The sequence below is a fragment of the Zingiber officinale genome, chromosome 5B (genome assembly GCF_018446385.1).
Source record: "Zingiber officinale cultivar Zhangliang chromosome 5B, Zo_v1.1, whole genome shotgun sequence".
Taxonomy (NCBI): Eukaryota; Viridiplantae; Streptophyta; class Magnoliopsida; order Zingiberales; family Zingiberaceae; genus Zingiber; species Zingiber officinale.
In genome coordinates this window covers 114,513,971-114,531,746 of record NC_055995.1, presented here as the reverse complement: position 1 = coordinate 114,531,746, position 17,776 = coordinate 114,513,971, and the positions used below count along the sequence as shown (strand labels likewise).

At 37.3% G+C, this 17,776-nt stretch overlaps 2 protein-coding genes across 2 annotated transcripts; one reads left to right on the top strand and one right to left on the bottom strand.

Moving 5' to 3' along the window:
- The first annotated feature begins 3,834 nt into the window (after positions 1–3,834).
- LOC121985416 (protein NRT1/ PTR FAMILY 4.3-like) lies at positions 3,835–6,212 on the top strand. The gene is made up of 5 exons (XM_042538857.1): positions 3,835–3,974; positions 4,056–4,273; positions 4,345–4,788; positions 4,884–4,984; positions 5,061–6,212. The coding sequence occupies exons 1-5, from the start codon at positions 3,863–3,865 to the stop codon at positions 5,941–5,943; spliced, it is 1,758 nt and encodes a 585-aa protein (XP_042394791.1). The 5' UTR covers positions 3,835–3,862; the 3' UTR covers positions 5,944–6,212.
- Positions 6,213–10,936: 4,724 nt separating this feature from the next.
- LOC121985415 (methylthioribose-1-phosphate isomerase-like) lies at positions 10,937–15,460 on the bottom strand. Its single transcript, XM_042538856.1, has 9 exons — positions 15,290–15,460; positions 15,142–15,197; positions 13,891–14,046; positions 13,712–13,811; positions 12,137–12,279; positions 11,961–12,066; positions 11,678–11,816; positions 11,339–11,607; positions 10,937–11,206 (listed from the first exon to the last, which is right to left on the bottom strand). The coding sequence occupies exons 1-9, from the start codon at positions 15,371–15,373 to the stop codon at positions 11,141–11,143; spliced, it is 1,119 nt and encodes a 372-aa protein (XP_042394790.1). The 5' UTR covers positions 15,374–15,460; the 3' UTR covers positions 10,937–11,140.
- Positions 15,461–17,776: the final 2,316 nt, after the last annotated feature.

The following is a 17,776-nucleotide window of genomic DNA, read 5'->3' as shown; positions in this document are numbered from 1 at the left end:
GCTCGGTGTCTGGCTGAGCTGTCGTAGTGTCGGGTCGGATATCCCTCGCGCCGACCTGGCAGATGGGTCGCCCGATCAGACGAACTCTCGGGGCGCTAACCAACTTGACCTTCTGCCGGGTGAGCCCCACCTTACCACCGGATCAATTATGATTAGAGATTTTTCTCCAATTTACCGGCATAATAACTACGATCGAACTTAATAAAAAAAAAACATGCCTAATTATTCATATTGTCAAAAGGACATCACTCTTTCAAAAATAAAAGCAACATCCCCTTTACGCCATCTTAGAGTAGTTTTGACTGAAGTTACTCCGAGACGTAGATACAATATCCCAAAGGCATGAACAATTTTGATCAAAGTTGCACCATCTTAACCCTTTGTTTGAATGGAGTGAGCGAAGGTTCATTAAGGGAAGAAGAAGGGAGAAGAAATAAAGTATTTATATTCCCTTTATTTTAAAGGAAGGGAAGGTTTATTAACGTAACATGTGTTATCATGTTTGGGAGGAAAGTAAGGATAATGAAGGTTAAATATATAAAGTTACAAAATTATCTCACTTTTGTTAAAGACTTACGGATTTAAGAATCTAGTGCATCTTACATAAATTTATTAGTTAAGATTTACGTATTCAAGTAATTATAACTTATTTGTTAAAGTCGACATTGGCGTCAAAGTCAACGTCTGCGTCGAAGTCGGTGTTAGTGTCAGTGTCGATGTCAAAGTCAGCATCTGCATCGGCGTCGGCATTAGCATCGAACTCGGCATCGACGTCGAAGTTGGCATCAACGTGGGCTTCGAAGTCGGTATCGGCATCAACGTCAACGATGTGCGAGCGTCGGACGATGCAAGTCAGGCTATGCGAGTGTTTTTCGTCGCGATGCAAAAAATACCTAAAATAATAATTTTTAAAATTAATATAATAAAATAGAGATAAAATTGAAACATAATTTTTTAAAATTTTTTTGTCGCTTTCCTTAAATCCCCAATAATTAGGATATAAAAAATTATTTTATTTTATAAATAAATAAAAAAAATTAAAATTTATCCTTTCTTACTTTTCTTTTCTGTAGTGCACTTCCTTCTAAATAAAATCTCCTTCTTAACCTTTTTTTTATCCTTCCCTCACCTCCTCACATACAGTGCTTAAAGCAGTTTTGATCTAAATTGGAGCTCATGACACACTATTTTGATAATTTTTGAAAGCTCGCCCTTTTGATGATATGAATAATTTGGAATGTTCTTTAAAAAAAAATCTTAATTTGGCCAAATAACAAAAACAAAGAATCTATAAAATAGATTGACAATCCAATATCTTACCACGATCCTATATCTACTGCACGACAAACAACATCAGGACTTTCACACGATTCACCGGTTTGACGATCCGTCTTCATAGTAAATTAAGCACACATGACGACTACTCCCACTTGAGCTTAAATTTAAGCCCACCTCAAAAACCAAAGGTTGACTTTGCATGAAATTACTTCACCACCTAAAAAAGGGGCAGACAACCCCCCACTAAACATGTTAATCCTATCCAATCAATGAACTTGTTGTTTAGTCAAATTTAAGCCTAACACACTTAATAATCTCACTTTCCATTATCAATAAACAATTGTTTTAGTTAGTAGCTTCTTTTGTCTCCTTTCTTTCATTGCCTAAAATAGGCAGAAAGTTAGGGCAGGAGAAGCATTGTTTGCACATGATGCTTGTCTAAGAAAAGTTCTTCAAGTTTAATAACATTGCTTGATTACGTAGCATCGGGTTGTTATTTATAAACTAAATGATTCTACTTTACTATTTGATAACATTTAGGGTTGTAAATGAACAAAAATTTAGTATTCGTTTCAATAAAATTCGTTTATGTCCGTCCAATAGTAAAATAAATGTATATAAAATAAACAAAGGGTGGTGAATTTACGACAATTTAAAACTATTCCATAACTATTTAGTATCAAACATGAAAGTGAAGGAAGGAAATGGTTAAAAGAAGCCAAGATCAAATTTAAACATTCAGATTTTAGAAGGTTAGGATCGGTCATATCAGCACCATGTAGCCTTTAGATTGACCAAATAATTACCAATCAGGTAACTAATATCAAATTGTTTGGATGAGGCGCTCATAACAGGCGGTCAAGAAGTCCAGCATCTTTTGATTGCACGTCTCATTTAAAGAAAAAATTTCTATAAATTCATCATAACTGAAATCAAACCGTAAATACTTAGGCAATAATCTAAATATCCTATCACTGTATCATAATCCAAGGACAATTCCTACGCTACCAAAAAATGAAGTGAGGTGGCTGCTTAAACATCACACACCTTCGCTAAAACACAAACTAAGAGAGGGGACAAAAAATATGCAAATCACATGCACCATAGTTTTTTCTCGTTTGTCCATACCTGGGGTTTTTTTCTAGTCGATAATCTTGGAAAAGAATACATAACAAAAGCATGAACTCTTTATTAGATTGGCAACTTGGCATTGTCCTCTTTTGACCAATAATAGTGGAAGTGTCCCCTTAGCCTTTCCTTTCCTTGCCATCAATCAATTAGATGAACTTGTGAGCCTCTTTGGACCCCCACAACAATATCACATTAAAATCGATCACATTTAATTTCTCGCTATGTGCAAATAATACATTGTGTGTAGGGGAATAGCCTACTGGTCGGACTCTCTTATCCACTCGATATCGAGATGCCGGAAGAGAAAGGGATGAGATCGACAAGATGTGGTCCGAGCTTGGCCCACTTTGACCTCATACCGATATTCACGGAACTAAACTTGCTCGAGGGCTACCTTAAAAAAAAATGTTCATCCTTCTATTCATAGTAGTCGCGGCTTGTTCCATGACTAGGAATCCTCCCATGTGATGATGTAATCATGTTTAGGACTCATAGGGCACGAGAACATTGCAAAAGAAACAATTATGAAAATTATGAAAGTAAATAATAATAATAATTATAATGTTCTCAAGTAGTCACGCAATACACTAGGCATCACGTGTTGGATCCATTGTTAATGCCCGTAGGGTACTCTGATGTGAGTCCTTCATCGAGTTAGGATTTCAAGCGGAGTCTCTATAAGTCCTTAAACCCCTTAACCCCTAAAGGCTAAGAGTTTCAACGATCAATGATCAGCAAATATTTAGATACTTTCAAATGATTCTTCCATGTCAACTTGTACAGATCGAAATTCATGCCGGAATATATTCTCAGATTAAAGAGGGAAGAGTAAGAAATACAGTGAAGATTAAAAAAAAAAAAATGTCCTGTGGCAAGAGTTTATGATGCCCTTCAATTACATTTCAAACTAAGAACTCCTATGTCGTATAGTTTTGTTTATCATCATAATGCCTTGGAGTCTAAAAGATTCAAGCCCTTTATCGAAACATTAAGCGCGCACACACATTTAAGGGAAAACCATGAGTAGATTCTTTGGACAACTCAATTTGTCCTCATTATGAGAAATCAAGAACATATTCCCTCCTTGTGAGATGGATGAGATAGCTGGTGTTACTCCTTACAGATCATTGACAGAGAATGATGAATTTCAACCAAACAATTGTATGCCATTGTCAGATGGAACAAGGTTCCTTCATATCAGTCTTATTCTCACAAAAAGGTTTAATAATAATCCATGACAGAATGAGAGATTAAGCAAGAGTTTTGTTTGCTGTTACTGGCACTGAACAGAAACAAAAGGCACACAGAGGGCCCTGGTCCGCCTTCCACAGGGACACCTCCATTAATCCTCTTCGACATGGAGAGCCATCACTGCTTGCTCTCTTCCCCTTCCTTATAAATAACTGCACCATAGTTCTGCTCGGGCATAGAGACAAGTGGTCAGCTTAAAGAGATGACGGACATTCAAAGTTCAAGAAAGGATTCTGAAGCCTCTGTCGATTGGAGAGGCAAACCTTGCATGCCTAACAAGCATGGTGGCATGAGAGCTGCCTTCTTTGTTCTAGGTCTCTCTCTCTCTCTCTCTCTCTCACACACACACACACACACACACAGAGTTGATGATGACAAGAATTTGGTGATTGCAGGGATTCAAGCATTTGAGATCATGGCAATTGCTGCAGTTGGGAACAACCTCATCACCTATGTGTTCAACGAGATGCATTTTTCGTTGTCCAAGTCGGCGAATATAGTGACCAACTTTGTAGGGACTATCTTCCTCCTGTCTCTGCTCGGTGGCTTCCTCTCGGATTCCTATCTAGGAAGCTTCTGGACCATGCTGATATTTGGATTTGTGGAGCTCTCAGTGAGTCATAAGCTAACTCTAACTGAAATCTTTATGAGAAGATCGAAGTTTATCGTTAAGTGTTTTCGTAGGGATTCATGTTGCTGTCGGTGCAAGCTCATCTTCCACAGCTGAGGCCGGCCTCATGCAGCATGAAGTCGCCGACGACGGAGCATTGCGAGGAGGCAAAGGGGTTTAAGGCCACTGTCTTCTTTGTTGCCCTCTACTTGGTGGCCTTAGGAAGTGGGTGTCTGAAGCCCAACATGATCTCACATGGAGCTGACCAATTCAGCAAAGATGATCCCGTTCAGTCGAAGAAGCTTTCAACTTATTTCAATACAGCCTACTTCAGCTTCTGTGTAGGGGAGCTCATTGCCCTCACTCTCCTCATTTGGGTACAGACAAGGTCAGGGATGGATGTGGGGTTTGGTGTCTCAGCCGGTGCCATGGCCATCGGGCTCGGTATCATGATCTCCGGCGCCGTCTTCTACCGGAACAAACGCCCACAAGGCAGCATCTTTACACCAATAGCAAGGGTATTGTTCAAGATGGCTACTTCTTCTTCTTCTTCTTCTTCTTCACAAATGTCGATATGGATTGAGAATTCAATCGCAAAGATGATAACTTACAGGTCCTTGTAGCTGCATTCAGCAAGAGAAAGCAAATTTGCCCTTCGAGTTCTGAACCACATATATCGATGAATTCTGGTCGTCCATATATCGATAAGTTCAGGTGAGAAAAAAAACTAAAAGTTTAAGAGTAGGCATACTTTAGGAGTGTCCTGAATTCATGATATACTGTGGTTAAGGTTCTTGGACAAGGCGTGTCTCAAAAGTGAAGATGGAAGTAACACGAAGGAGAGCAAATGGAGGTTGTGCACAGTATGGGAAGTGGAGCAAGTTAAGATCATCATGTCGGTGGTTCCGATTTTCGCCTGCACGATCATCTTCAACACGATCTTGGCACAGCTGCAGACCTTCTCTGTGCAGCAAGGAAGTGGCATGGACACCAAATTGAGTGACTCATTCCATGTGCCCCCTGCATCACTCCAAGCCATCCCCTACATCATGCTCATTGCACTCGTGCCCATCTACGAGACGTGCTTCGTTCCTCTAGCTCGAAAGTTCACCCGAACTGACGCCGGGATCACTCCCCTGCAGCGCATCGGGGTCGGGCTATTCACAGTGACATTATCCATGGTGGCTGCAGCTGTGATTGAGAAGAAGAGGAGGGACACATATCTGGAGTCCAACAAAATACTCTCCATATTCTGGATTGCCCCCCAGTTCCTAATCTTCGGCTTCTCAGAGATGTTCACGGCGGTCGGGCTCATCGAATTCTTCTACAAGCAGTCATTGGCCGGCATGCAGTCCTTCTTGACAGCCATGACCTACTGCTCCTACTCATTTGGGTTCTACTTGAGCTCCCTGCTCGTCTCGCTTGTGAACAACATTACATCAACCTCTTCCACCAAAGGTTGGCTAAGCGACAACGACCTCAACAAAGATAGGCTGGACCTCTTCTATTGGCTCCTTGCTGCCCTCAGCCTTGTCAATTTCTTCATCTACTTATTCTGCTCCAATTGGTATTCTACTTCTTCTCCATCTCCATCTCCATCTACTACCACCGACGAGAACACCCGCACCGACTTCACTTCCTCTAAGCACATTCGAGCTGAAGAAATCCTGTAAAGCATGACTTATCATCATCCCCCTCGCAGTTTTTTGTTATTATAAGAAGAAAAAAGCAGTATAGAATTAGATGAAGAAACTAGTGATCAAGTGGTGAATGGAGGATCCACTAAGGATCAAAGCTCCAATGGTCTAGCAAAGCTAAACTTTTCTAGTCTTTGTTAAAGAACAACCTATTTGTTTTTTTGTGAGTAGTAGACATATATGGCTTATCTAGAGCTCAATGAGCAACTATTTGACATTGCAATGTTAATTTAGATGTTCAGGCTTGCGCTCGATTAATCTTAGAGGTAGCATTTGTGGTCTTTTAGTGGCACTGAGGATGTTGGCATGAGTCCTGTAACTCCTCCCTCACGCTCGATCTCTGGCTCAAACTCTCGCTCACGTTCTTGATCCAAGTCGATCTTTTTTTTTGGGAGGGGAAGGTAAATATACATAAAGATCCAAAGATCACAAGACTATTACAACTCTAGATGTCTATGACATGAAAAACATCATTAGATCTAAACATCATCACAAAATTATCACAGATGAAAACATCTAAGAAAAGAAAGACATCGAGAAATCAACTACTACCCAACCAAGAGTTTTATCACTTGATGGCTACAAAGCGCCAGACGTATCTGGACCTTGTGAAACATCCTCTCAATACAAGGTACAATGTTCTCAAAACGACACCGGTTACGAGCTTCCCATACAAGATAAATCATCAAAGATACAACAATATATCATGCCTTGGTGCGTCATCCTTTCCCTTTGTAGTAGCTCTTTAAAACATCAAAAAAACCTGCTCATGCTAGTGATTTCAAATATGATATCCAACTATCTTTTGATCCTATCAAAAAGAGACTCGGCAATAGCACAAGCAAAGAAAACGTAGGCATTGGACTCTTCAAACTGGCGGCACAAGACACACATCTTCTTTGGTTCATAAGGCAAGTTGTCCGTTGTCCTTAGCTTCCCATGAATAAGTAGCCAAGCTATGAAGTGGTGTTTGGGCAGTATACATGACTTCCATATCATCGAAAAGCAAGGGACGTTGGGCATTCGTGGATGAAAAAACTCATAGGCCAAAGCTGACCTATTTTGCTTCGTCGCAAATCACTTAATGAGTTTCATGTTTGCTGCCCCTACTGAGATAGTGCGCTCTAAAAGAGTGTTACAAATATGAAGTAAATGTTTAATTAGTGGAGAATCTGAAGGCTTACTCCTCAATGCTAAAAATCCACAAGTCGGAGGTAGTGGTGGTGAACCCAATGTACCCAAAGTGACTCCCTTCGATTTTGTATATCCCATGGAATTATACATAGGAGAGTCGTATTCTATGCTTGCAAATCACATAACCCATATCCTTCATCATCTTTTGGTAGACAGTTGCCCAAGAGATTGGCGGATGTTTTGTAGACCACATAAAAGATTGAGAAATTCGATAATCTTGTTAATCACACTACTAGGCATTGGAACAATAGACAACCAAAAACATTCAACGCTTTGAAATATTGATCGTATCAACTCCAATCGGCTGGCATATTAAAGGGTATGCTTTAGCCAAACGATTACCTTCTTTGTGATAATCTCAAGAAGTGCTCCATAATTTGCAATGTGTAGTTTATCCATGGCTAATAGAATACCAAGATAGCAAAAAGGAAAGGACCCTTCCTGAAAATCGATAATTTAGAGTAGAGGCTCACACATTTCCCAATCAACTCCGATCACATATAAATTAGATTTCATGGGTTCGCCCTAAGGCCGGCCTTGTCACCAAAATCCATCAAACAGTCAATGATGAGGTTCAAAGTAGAGACATCCACACTCGCAAACAACAATAAGTCATCGGCGGAAGTTTGGTGAGTCAGTTCTACCCTCGCACACATAGGATGATAATGAAAACCATCCATTCTTGAAACTTCCTTCATAGAGCGTGAAAAAACCTCCAAACATAATCTAAACAACAAAGGAGAGAGTGGGTCACCTTGCCTCAAACCTCTTCTCCCACTAAGGAAGTCATGTAGCCCTCCATTTAAGTTAACAAAATATGATATTGTGCTAACGCATTCATGGATCCATCTGCGAAATTTGGGGTATCATAACCAACTAGGGCGGATATAAGGAAACCTCAATCAACCATATCAAAGGTCTTCCGTAAATCAACTTTAATCATGCACTTTGGCGTGATTCTTTTACGAACATACTTCCTCAATAGTTCTGGGGCTAGATGGATATGCTCTCCAATAGACCGGTCCTTAACAAAAGTCACTTGTAGCCGATTCAACAAACTATCCATATATAACACTTGCCAACCGTGCCGCCAACACTTTGGCAATGACTTATATAAGATCGTGCAACATGAAATAGGTCTATAATCAGAAACACGCGAAGAGTGATCAGATTTGGTAATAGGAGCAATCTAGGTATGATTCCATTGCTTAAGAAGTTGCCTATGATGACAAAACTCCTTTATCGCAGTTATAAAATCATCCTCAATCTTGTCCCAAGCCGCCATGTAAAACTTTGCATTGAAATCATCCGGGTCGAGAACTTTATTGGCTCCAATATCAAAGAGAGCCTCCTTGATCTCTTCCGTTGTGACTAGAGCAATTAGGCCTGCGGCTTGGGCTTGGGACATCCGACTCCTGGGGAAGTTGGCACCACCCAAAGCTATACCTTGGTTTACCTAATAGATAGTGAAAGTACCCCCACAAACTCTTCAAAAACCACATCCAAACTAGTTGTTTGTTCCCCGGATTGGTTGTGAGTGTGATAATATCATTTCTTTGTTGTTACGCTTTATCAGGTCATAGAAAAACTTTGTACATCTATATTCTTGAGATAGGTAATCTTTGTTCGTTGTTGATAGAAAAGCTTTTCCGCCTCCGCTAGCATTGTGACTCTCTTTCTCATCATCCCATAATCACTTGGAGGTTCGACTCCGTAGCACTGATTTGTCCCTTAGAGCTTACTCTGAGATGTGTTGGAAATGAAGTTTATCAAGTTGCACAACTTGTCCTTTAGTCGTCTCCGTGTTGGCCCTGGGACAGGTTGGTGAGGGCGTTAGGGACGAGCATATTCGCCTTTTGCCATCTGAAGTTTAGACTCCGAATAGAAGGCTTCATTGGACATCCTCTAGCACTGATTTGTCCCTTAGAGCTTGCGCCGAGATGAGTTTGAAATGAGCGTATTAGCCTTTTGCCACCTTGGAGGTTAGACTCCAAATAGAAGGCTTCATTGGGCATCCTCTAGCACTGATTTGTCCCTTAGAGCTTGCTCCGAGATGTGTTGGAAATGAAGTTTATCAAGTTGCACAACTTGTCCTTTAGTCGTGTAAGCTTTGCCTTAGTACATATTGAGCATATCTGAAGACAGGATCATCCCATGAACTTATACGAAGTCTTGAAACCCATCATGTAATGCCCACATATTATAAAATTTGAACAGCCTATTGCATCCATTCAACCTTGCAAGTGTTGAAACTATACTGCAACAGTGATCCGATAGGAATCCAAGAGGTGCAAAATCCACATAACTCTCATAGTCATCTATAGGATAATGTGAGTTAACCATAGCCTTGTCAAACTTGAAAGAAACCAATCCATCCATGTTAATCGACATCCAATGAAATGAAGATCAACCAAGCCACAAGTATGAACAAAACGTTCCAAATCTTGGAATTCATAATTGGTAACCGGTTAACCACTTTCCTTGTCTTGGACTGTTAATAATGAGTCATAGTCCCCTATAATGAGCCAAGGTTCATCTATCATTTCCCCAAGAAGTGTAAGCTCATTCCATAGGGGTCGTCGTGTCACAATAGAATGTAAACCATACACAAAAGTAACCATGAAAACTTGACCCGTAATTGAGCAATGCAACCGACAATGCATATATTGATATGATGTCATAAGAACGTATAAAGAAACCTAGTGCATATCCAAGAGGAGCAAAATACAACCTTAATTAGAATAAGTGAAGCTATTTATCATTCCCATACCCGATTTCTTTTGCATGATGATATCCAAAGTATCGCCATTGAGTTTGGTTTTGATAAGCGTCATCACTTAAATATCTTTTTGTTTGAGGTGTTGCAACCCTCCCCACACACGCACACATGTTTAAGGGCTTTATGGAAGTCTCTAATGTTCCATGAGGCTAGCTTCATCGTCCATGTGAGGAACGGGCTGCTCGAACCTGTAAATTATGCACACTTTGCCGATAACTCGTAAGAGTCGGAGATGAGGGGGGTGTCATTTCTTTGTTGTTTGGTTCACTTCCTTGCTTTGCGGAACCTGAAGTGCTGATGCCCATGGTTGTGGTGGTCGTATCCTCCGTGCTTAGAGAGATTGAAGAGGACACATTTTGATTAGATTCTTCCTTTCCATAGCTGTCATCATAAGACCCGAACCCACAGAAAAGCTCACAACTACTAGGGGAGTCTCTACAGCCGATTGAGGATAAGGAACACAGTCTCTCAAAGATGTTACCTCTAATTCCAAGGTCGGTGGTGGTTCCACTGCCATAGGAATAATCTTTTCAACAACCGTTTATGCCAACAAGGGAGCATGGGTAGCTTCATTGGGGGGCTATGGACGAGTTGTTTGCTTTCCTCTATATCTCGATTGACACCTTCCTCTTGTGCATTGGAAGCGATTGCGACATATCTCATGGGTTCCGGCCAAAGTTCTTACAAGAATCCTTTTGGTGTCCCAGCCTTCGGCAATCATCACAAAAGACATGCATTACTTCATATATTATCTCAAGAACAAGTTGAGTTGAACCAATCGATTATCTCTCTATTATAGGTTCACTAACTTTGCCCATTTAAAACCTAGAAACCCACCTTTCACCTTGTCACATCCTTAGTAATAGATCAGTCTTAAAAATATATCCCTAAAACTAAATTTTCAAGAAGAATATAAATCTTGCAATCATCATAACAGTTCGGCCCTCTCAGTTCCATTGATTTTCATTTTCATAAGTTTGTAGTTGGCTAACAGTGTTTATTACAAGCTATAGATTACCACAACCATAATAGCTAGTTAAACAAAATCAACAAGCACCAAAATGCTTACAGAATTTATTTATGTGATTACTCTATGCAAACTTGCAGTTAGAGATATCGAAAACAAACATAAACATTAACCGAGCCAAGAAATGGCTTAACACTACTTTCGCTGATGCACAAAATCAGGTTCAGCTCTACTCACTTTGCACTTTCTATGAAACCTTTAATATCGAAAGCATCTTCACTAGACTTTCGGATGACACCCTGAAAATTAACCAGAATACAAGGAAAGTTTAATAATAAATCTAATTTTTAGGAGTAAGAAAATGTCGATGCTTGTTGTTACTTGACTACAATCTCTTCTCCGTTGGGGGTGGAAGGGAGAAAATGAGCTACCTTTTCAGTAAAAATGGCAGTTATAAGTCTTGCTGGAGTAACGTCGAAGGCCGGATTCCAAACTGAAATCCCAGAAGCAGCAACTTGCTTTCCTCTTCCTCCATCAGAATGCAGCAACTCCTTTTCTGATCTTTCCTCTATAACAATTTGATCTCCGGAAGAAATCGAGAGATCAATAGAGGTTATGGGTGCTGCAACGTAGAATTGTATCCCATGGTGATATGCTGAGAGAGCCACACTGTAGGTTCCAATTTTGTTGGCCGTATCACCTATACAATTTTTTTTTCGAAATTTTAAAATTAGAACTAAAACAGTTCGAATTATTTGGGGCGTATATACCATTTGCAGCAATACGATCAGCGCCAACAACAACTGCATTCACAACGCCTGCTTTCATTAGAGCCGCCACAGCAGAGTCAGCAATCAAGGTTGCAGGAATCTGGTCGTGAACAAGTTCAAAGGCAGTGAGCCTGGAGCCCTGCAAGCACAGTAATGAATGTCAATAAATTGAACGTTAAATCGTTGATTGATCATAAGTCAAGAAGACTAACAAACATATTCAAACAAATGGCAATAAATGCAACTATTTTGCCGCAATTTGGCAAAAGGTTTCAAAGCATGCCTGGTTAAAAGGTCGTGTTTCAGTGCAGAATGCTTTTTCTAACCATCCTTCGGTCTGAAGGGCACGGATAACACCCAATGCAGTTCCATATCCAGCAGTAGCAAGACTGTCAATGGAGAAAAAGACCGTTAAACATAATCCCCAATCAACAGGGATCAAACAAGTGAACAATTCACCTTCCAGTGTTACAATGTGTTAAAACAGAAATTTTCTGCATGTTTTCTAGGTGTGATCCGAGATGACTAGCTCCATGAAAGCCAATTGCTTTATTGGCAGCAACATCATCAACAAGCATAGTTTCAGCAGCATCAACATAAGCCTGGTGAGGAGCAGATCAAGTGGAACTTACAAAATGATGGACTAAAATTTGGATACATGTTCAAGCATATATTCATATAATCTAAGAGATAAGCATCAAACAAACACTAAAGGGGTAAAGTTTAATTGATAAAGTCAAAATTAATCACTCATTAAGCATAAAACTGAAAATCAGTGTTAGAATAGTTCAAAATGTAGAACTAGTTGGTACAATATATTAAACAAGTTGTAATTGGATATCTGGTATCCAGCCACCTCCTTGTATATAGAAGGGCTACATTTAATATAGTCGAAGATATAGCAATTATGCACCACCTCAGTAAAAGATTGCAAGACGAACAACTATTTGTCTGCATTTCCTAACACCAATATGAATGAGCAAACAATTTTTTAAGGAAGATAAATAAAAGAATAAAGTATATTGTGAAGTGGCATAGGATTAAAACACTAACAGGTCTAGAAGCTATTGTGGATGCTAAATAAATAAAAAGAAAAACAATTGTGGGTATACTTTAGGCCTATGGAAGTAACTCTTACTATTGTGCACTAGCTTGGCACTAGTTCAAGCTACAAACATATTGTTAAGAGCATATATATGCCTATTTATGGCTCTTGATATGCGCCTGTGCAAAGTTGGGAACAACAAGAAAAGCATAATCATATGGAAAGGGAACATCTTCTGCATGCAGATGGTAGCCTGTAAGAAAAAAGAAAAGCAGCTTTTCACTTTCCATTTAAAAAGGACAGCCCGATACACAAAGCTCCCAATGCGGGGTCTAGGAAAAAGTCTATTGTACGTAGCCTTATATTGCTTTGCAAGAGGTTGTTTCAGTATGACCTCTAGGTCACACAACAGCAACTTTATCATTGCGCCAAGCTCCCCTACTAGATTTTCACTCTCCATTTGTTTGGAAAAAATTTGAGAGGGAAAGTGAAAGGGAGAGAGATGTTTTACTATTTTTCTCAGTTTGTTCCACCAAATCAAGTGGAAATGAACAAGCGGCGCCTGGTTTAAGATCTTTAACAAAATCAAATATCTCTTTTTTATAATTAGCTTTTTCAAAGAAAATTTAAAAAGGATGAAAGAAATAATTCTTTCATCTTATGAAGCCCTTGTAGTTTCCTAATTCTACTGATCATAAACCATGAATTATGAATGATATTGAAAAAAAAGGCATAGCCATGAAAATTAGTCATAAGGAAACTAGAAATTGCAAAGATAGACTAAAATATAAGATAGTCAATAGGCAGACTAAATATCCGACAAGAATGTCAAATTTACATTTTAGGTTGACTACTACTTGGTAATAATCAGAGCTAGGCTCAACAATTGTAATCTTAAACTGGACAGATCACAGCAATACCAATACTCTAATACCATAGAATTATTAGTCACGGTATAATATTTCATATAAGTGACCACCATGGGCTACCTGAAAAACAGTTTGTGCCTCATTAGCTGTCTCTGCTATCTTTAGCACGAGGCTTCGAAGCTTTTCTGCAGCATCAGAAAGATTCACAGCAGTTGGCCGACTGCCATAATCAGATCATGTTAATCTAAGCATGATGAACCGTGCACTAGAACATTATTTAAGTGAAGCACTAAAAATACCTAGAAACAAGGTATTCTAATTTCTTGGCGAGGTAAGAAGCTGCATCTTCTGGTGTCCCGCTAAAGTCAAGATTAAAAACTTCAATTGCTAGGGAAAGTGCAGCCGCTATTGCAATTGCTGGTGCACCACGGACCACCATATCCCTTATTGCAGTCCTAAAAACAAGAGCACACTTGTAATTGATGAGTTAGATGATATCAAGCTTAAAGAGAAAAAGAACAGGAAGTCACAATGTTTCTTTGTTGAGTCCTGAAAGAGATAAATTTTATAAAAGAAACATTGGATGGCACCAATTTCACATACTCATATTCACTATTCAGTTACATAACAAAGGGATATGCAAAGGAAGAGTTCAATGTTACATAGACACATGTTACTCAACAATAATAAAAAAATATATAGATACTCTAATATCTAGATTGTTTACAAATTTGAAGAGCATGCCATAAGTAAAAAACTATATAGTCTGAGGATGCAAATAACTTGACGTAAAGTACATATATAGGCATCTTCAAAATTAAGAAAAAATTCAGTGAACTGCCTGAATTCTGAAGAATTCAGATATGAAACAGTGAATCATGTCAATTAACTAGTTCCATCCATCCATACTACCAACAAGAACACAATAAATTCCTTGTTTATTCAACACAACAAGTCTAGTTTCTCAAAACTAAGCAGGCTGGCTTAGTCACCTTTAGTAGATCATTTCTATTGTGCTAAGTCCCAACCATTCAATAAGACAACCTATTCTATTCTTCAATCAGAGGACCAAGTGATCACTCAACAGGCACTAAGGAGGGATCACGATCAGATGATTTATAATGGGGGAAAAACATAGAGCTAACTGCACTGAAAACTAAAGCCAGTTAAATTTCAACATTTTACATTTGCAGTAACAAGATTATAAATCGTTGAAACTATCGACCTAAAGAAAATCAATTCAAAAGAACTCCGGAACTTGTCAGTTAAGAAAATTTACTTATGGAAACTTATCAATTCACAAGTGAGAAGAAGCACATTACTATGAACTAATGAACGCACTGTTATTTGTTCTTTCTAAAGTAAAACGCGTGATCAAAGATGGAATGATACACTTTAAGCTGACACGATAACTCTGCTTAGTTTATAGACACTGGTAAGTTCATCACTTCGAAAAGTACAAAAATCAAAAATAAAAATAAAAACCAAAATTTAGTTAAAAGAAACCGATTTTCATTAAAATATAATAAGAGGGAGAAGATCGAGCTCACCATCCATCGGAGGAATCCTTGATATCCAAATACACAGTTTCGAGGGGAAGCCTTGTCTGCGCAAAGCCAAGTCGGATCGGGTTAATAAGCGCGCAAGACGGCCAAAGATTCCAAATTTCGATAACAGAGAGGGTGTTTGATCTCAAACCTGATCGAGAAGGCGAAGGGATCCCCGCTCGTAGCAGATGGACTGCAGAGTGCCGGGGGAAGACCCGTTAATCTCGGCCGCCATCCTCGTGAGGGAAGAAACACCCCACCGCCTTCACCGTTCGAGGGACGAGGAAGCGGCGATACGGCATTCCGGGGAAGACGGGCCTGAGAGGAGTATTTAATGCCTTAAGTTTCGTGCTGGATATGCTGTCCTAGTCCGATCACGGCCGTCGAATGATTACCTGCGACCGCAGCCCCACATACTTGACTATTTTTCATGATTCTCTTTAAATTATTATTAAGTGATTTAGAGTTTATTTATCTCGATTTTATCTAAATTCTTTCAGATCTTATGATGTTCCCTGTAATTTCACGTTGAAGCAATCGACTATTTTTTTTTTTTTAAAAAAAGTTATTATTATTTAAAGGAAAAAAATAAAGATCACTTTTTATTCATATTAATTTGTCTGTAATTTAATTTCTAAAATATTCCTTCTATATTTTATCTTAAAACTATTTTATATAAAATATTACAATTTATTGTATAAGAATTATTACATTTCTTAATCGTACTAAAGGACGTCAGAGATTTTTTTAAGGGACATACGACTTCACCCTTCAACCAATTGGATATCATTTACTTTATAGAAAATAACTCCAGTTGAACAATTTTGACAAAGCTAAATAGCTTCAAATTGGAGCTACCTTATAGCAATCAAAATCAGTTCAAGGAATCAAAAGATGATTTTATGAATGTCTTTCATTGCTGGCCTCATAATGAGATAAAGAGAGATAAATCATGTACCGAATCGAAATCACTTCAAGATAAGAATTCTTTCGCACTGCAAAAATAATCAAATTTAACAATCAAAATTTCTATCATTAATAAGTCATTAACTGCAATAAGCGATTGAAATTTTCGATCACTAGTATTTTGATTGTCAACCTCATTTAACAACAGAGTTTTCGTTGCTAAAATTAGTGATGGAAAATTTATTTCCATCGCTAAATTAGTGACGATAACAAATGTTCTGTCACTAAAATAGCAATAGGAATAAATTTATCTTCGCTAAATTAACACGGAAATAAAATTTTCTTTATTAAATTAATAATAGATATAAATTTTTTATTGCTAATTTAGCGATATTTCTATTGCTAATTTTAAATAAAATTTTGAGAAACTTCTCTAATTTAGCTTTCAATCTAGTTTATATTCAATAAAACATTAAACATCAATCATTACCGCATTTGTTGAGTTCTGTGTTTTAATTTAATTTTTTTTTTTTTTGTTGTTCTGGTAATACATATGTGTAAAAAAAACAAGACCATAGAGTTCAAGTTCAATACATCATCGTCACATTTCATCATTGATCATACAACACAAATAATACATAAGCACAAAAGAATCACGCTCATGTAAGAATCTAGAGTAAAGTTAAATATATATAAAACTAAAATAATTTATTAGAAAAATATATAAACTGATAAATACATATTTAACATGTTTTTAAAAATATATGAGAGTTTAGATATCTCCTATGATAGAATATATTTTTATCTATATTATTCTTTAAAAAATATAATATAATTAGAGAGATATATAATATCAAAATTAATAGAATCATTTTACATACTTAACAATTAAATGTATATATCATATTTGAATACCCTCTAATTTTATTTGCAAAAATAGAAAAGAACTTTAAATTATTGAATCATCCAAGGGACATTAAAAAAAATCCAAGTATCACACCCCCATCATATTATATTTCGTATTGAGATTTTTTTATATAATTTTAATTTATAAGATCCGATTAATTTTGAAAGTGACTAATTTGCTCTCATAATATTTTTTTATTTATCATCAAAATAAATCAAAAAGTACAGATAAATTTTGACAGATGATCTAGTGTTACAAATAATTTATACTCCTAAAATGTAATATGTCTGTAAGATTCGAATCTTTATTACATAAGAATCTCGTTCTATTATTTACCATCACATAGTGATATGAGGGGAACATTGATCTATTACTACATAGTAGTTGCAATAATTTCATAAGATAAATCAATTGAGTTTAGTAAAAAAATATTACATAAAAGTACTTTTATATTTTTTTTATCTTAAACTTATCAAAATTCTTTCCAAATGCTTAAACAAAATTTAGAAGTATTTTAACAATTATTAAATTGTTACTACAATAATAGTATAACAGGTACTATAGCACTTTTAATAATCCCTACATTAGAGTAACTATTAAATAGTTACTATAATAGTATAGTAATTATTTAATAATACATTGTTATAAAATGTATTTTGTAGTAATTATTAAATAGTTGATATAATAATTATTTTTTATGATTTTTATTATGTTGAAATAATTTTACTATTTAATTAAGAATATGAACCCTTAATAACTAACTCTCAATGGATTTAATAAAGTCCAAAATTAAATTACATTAATATCTTTTTTTTTATTCACACA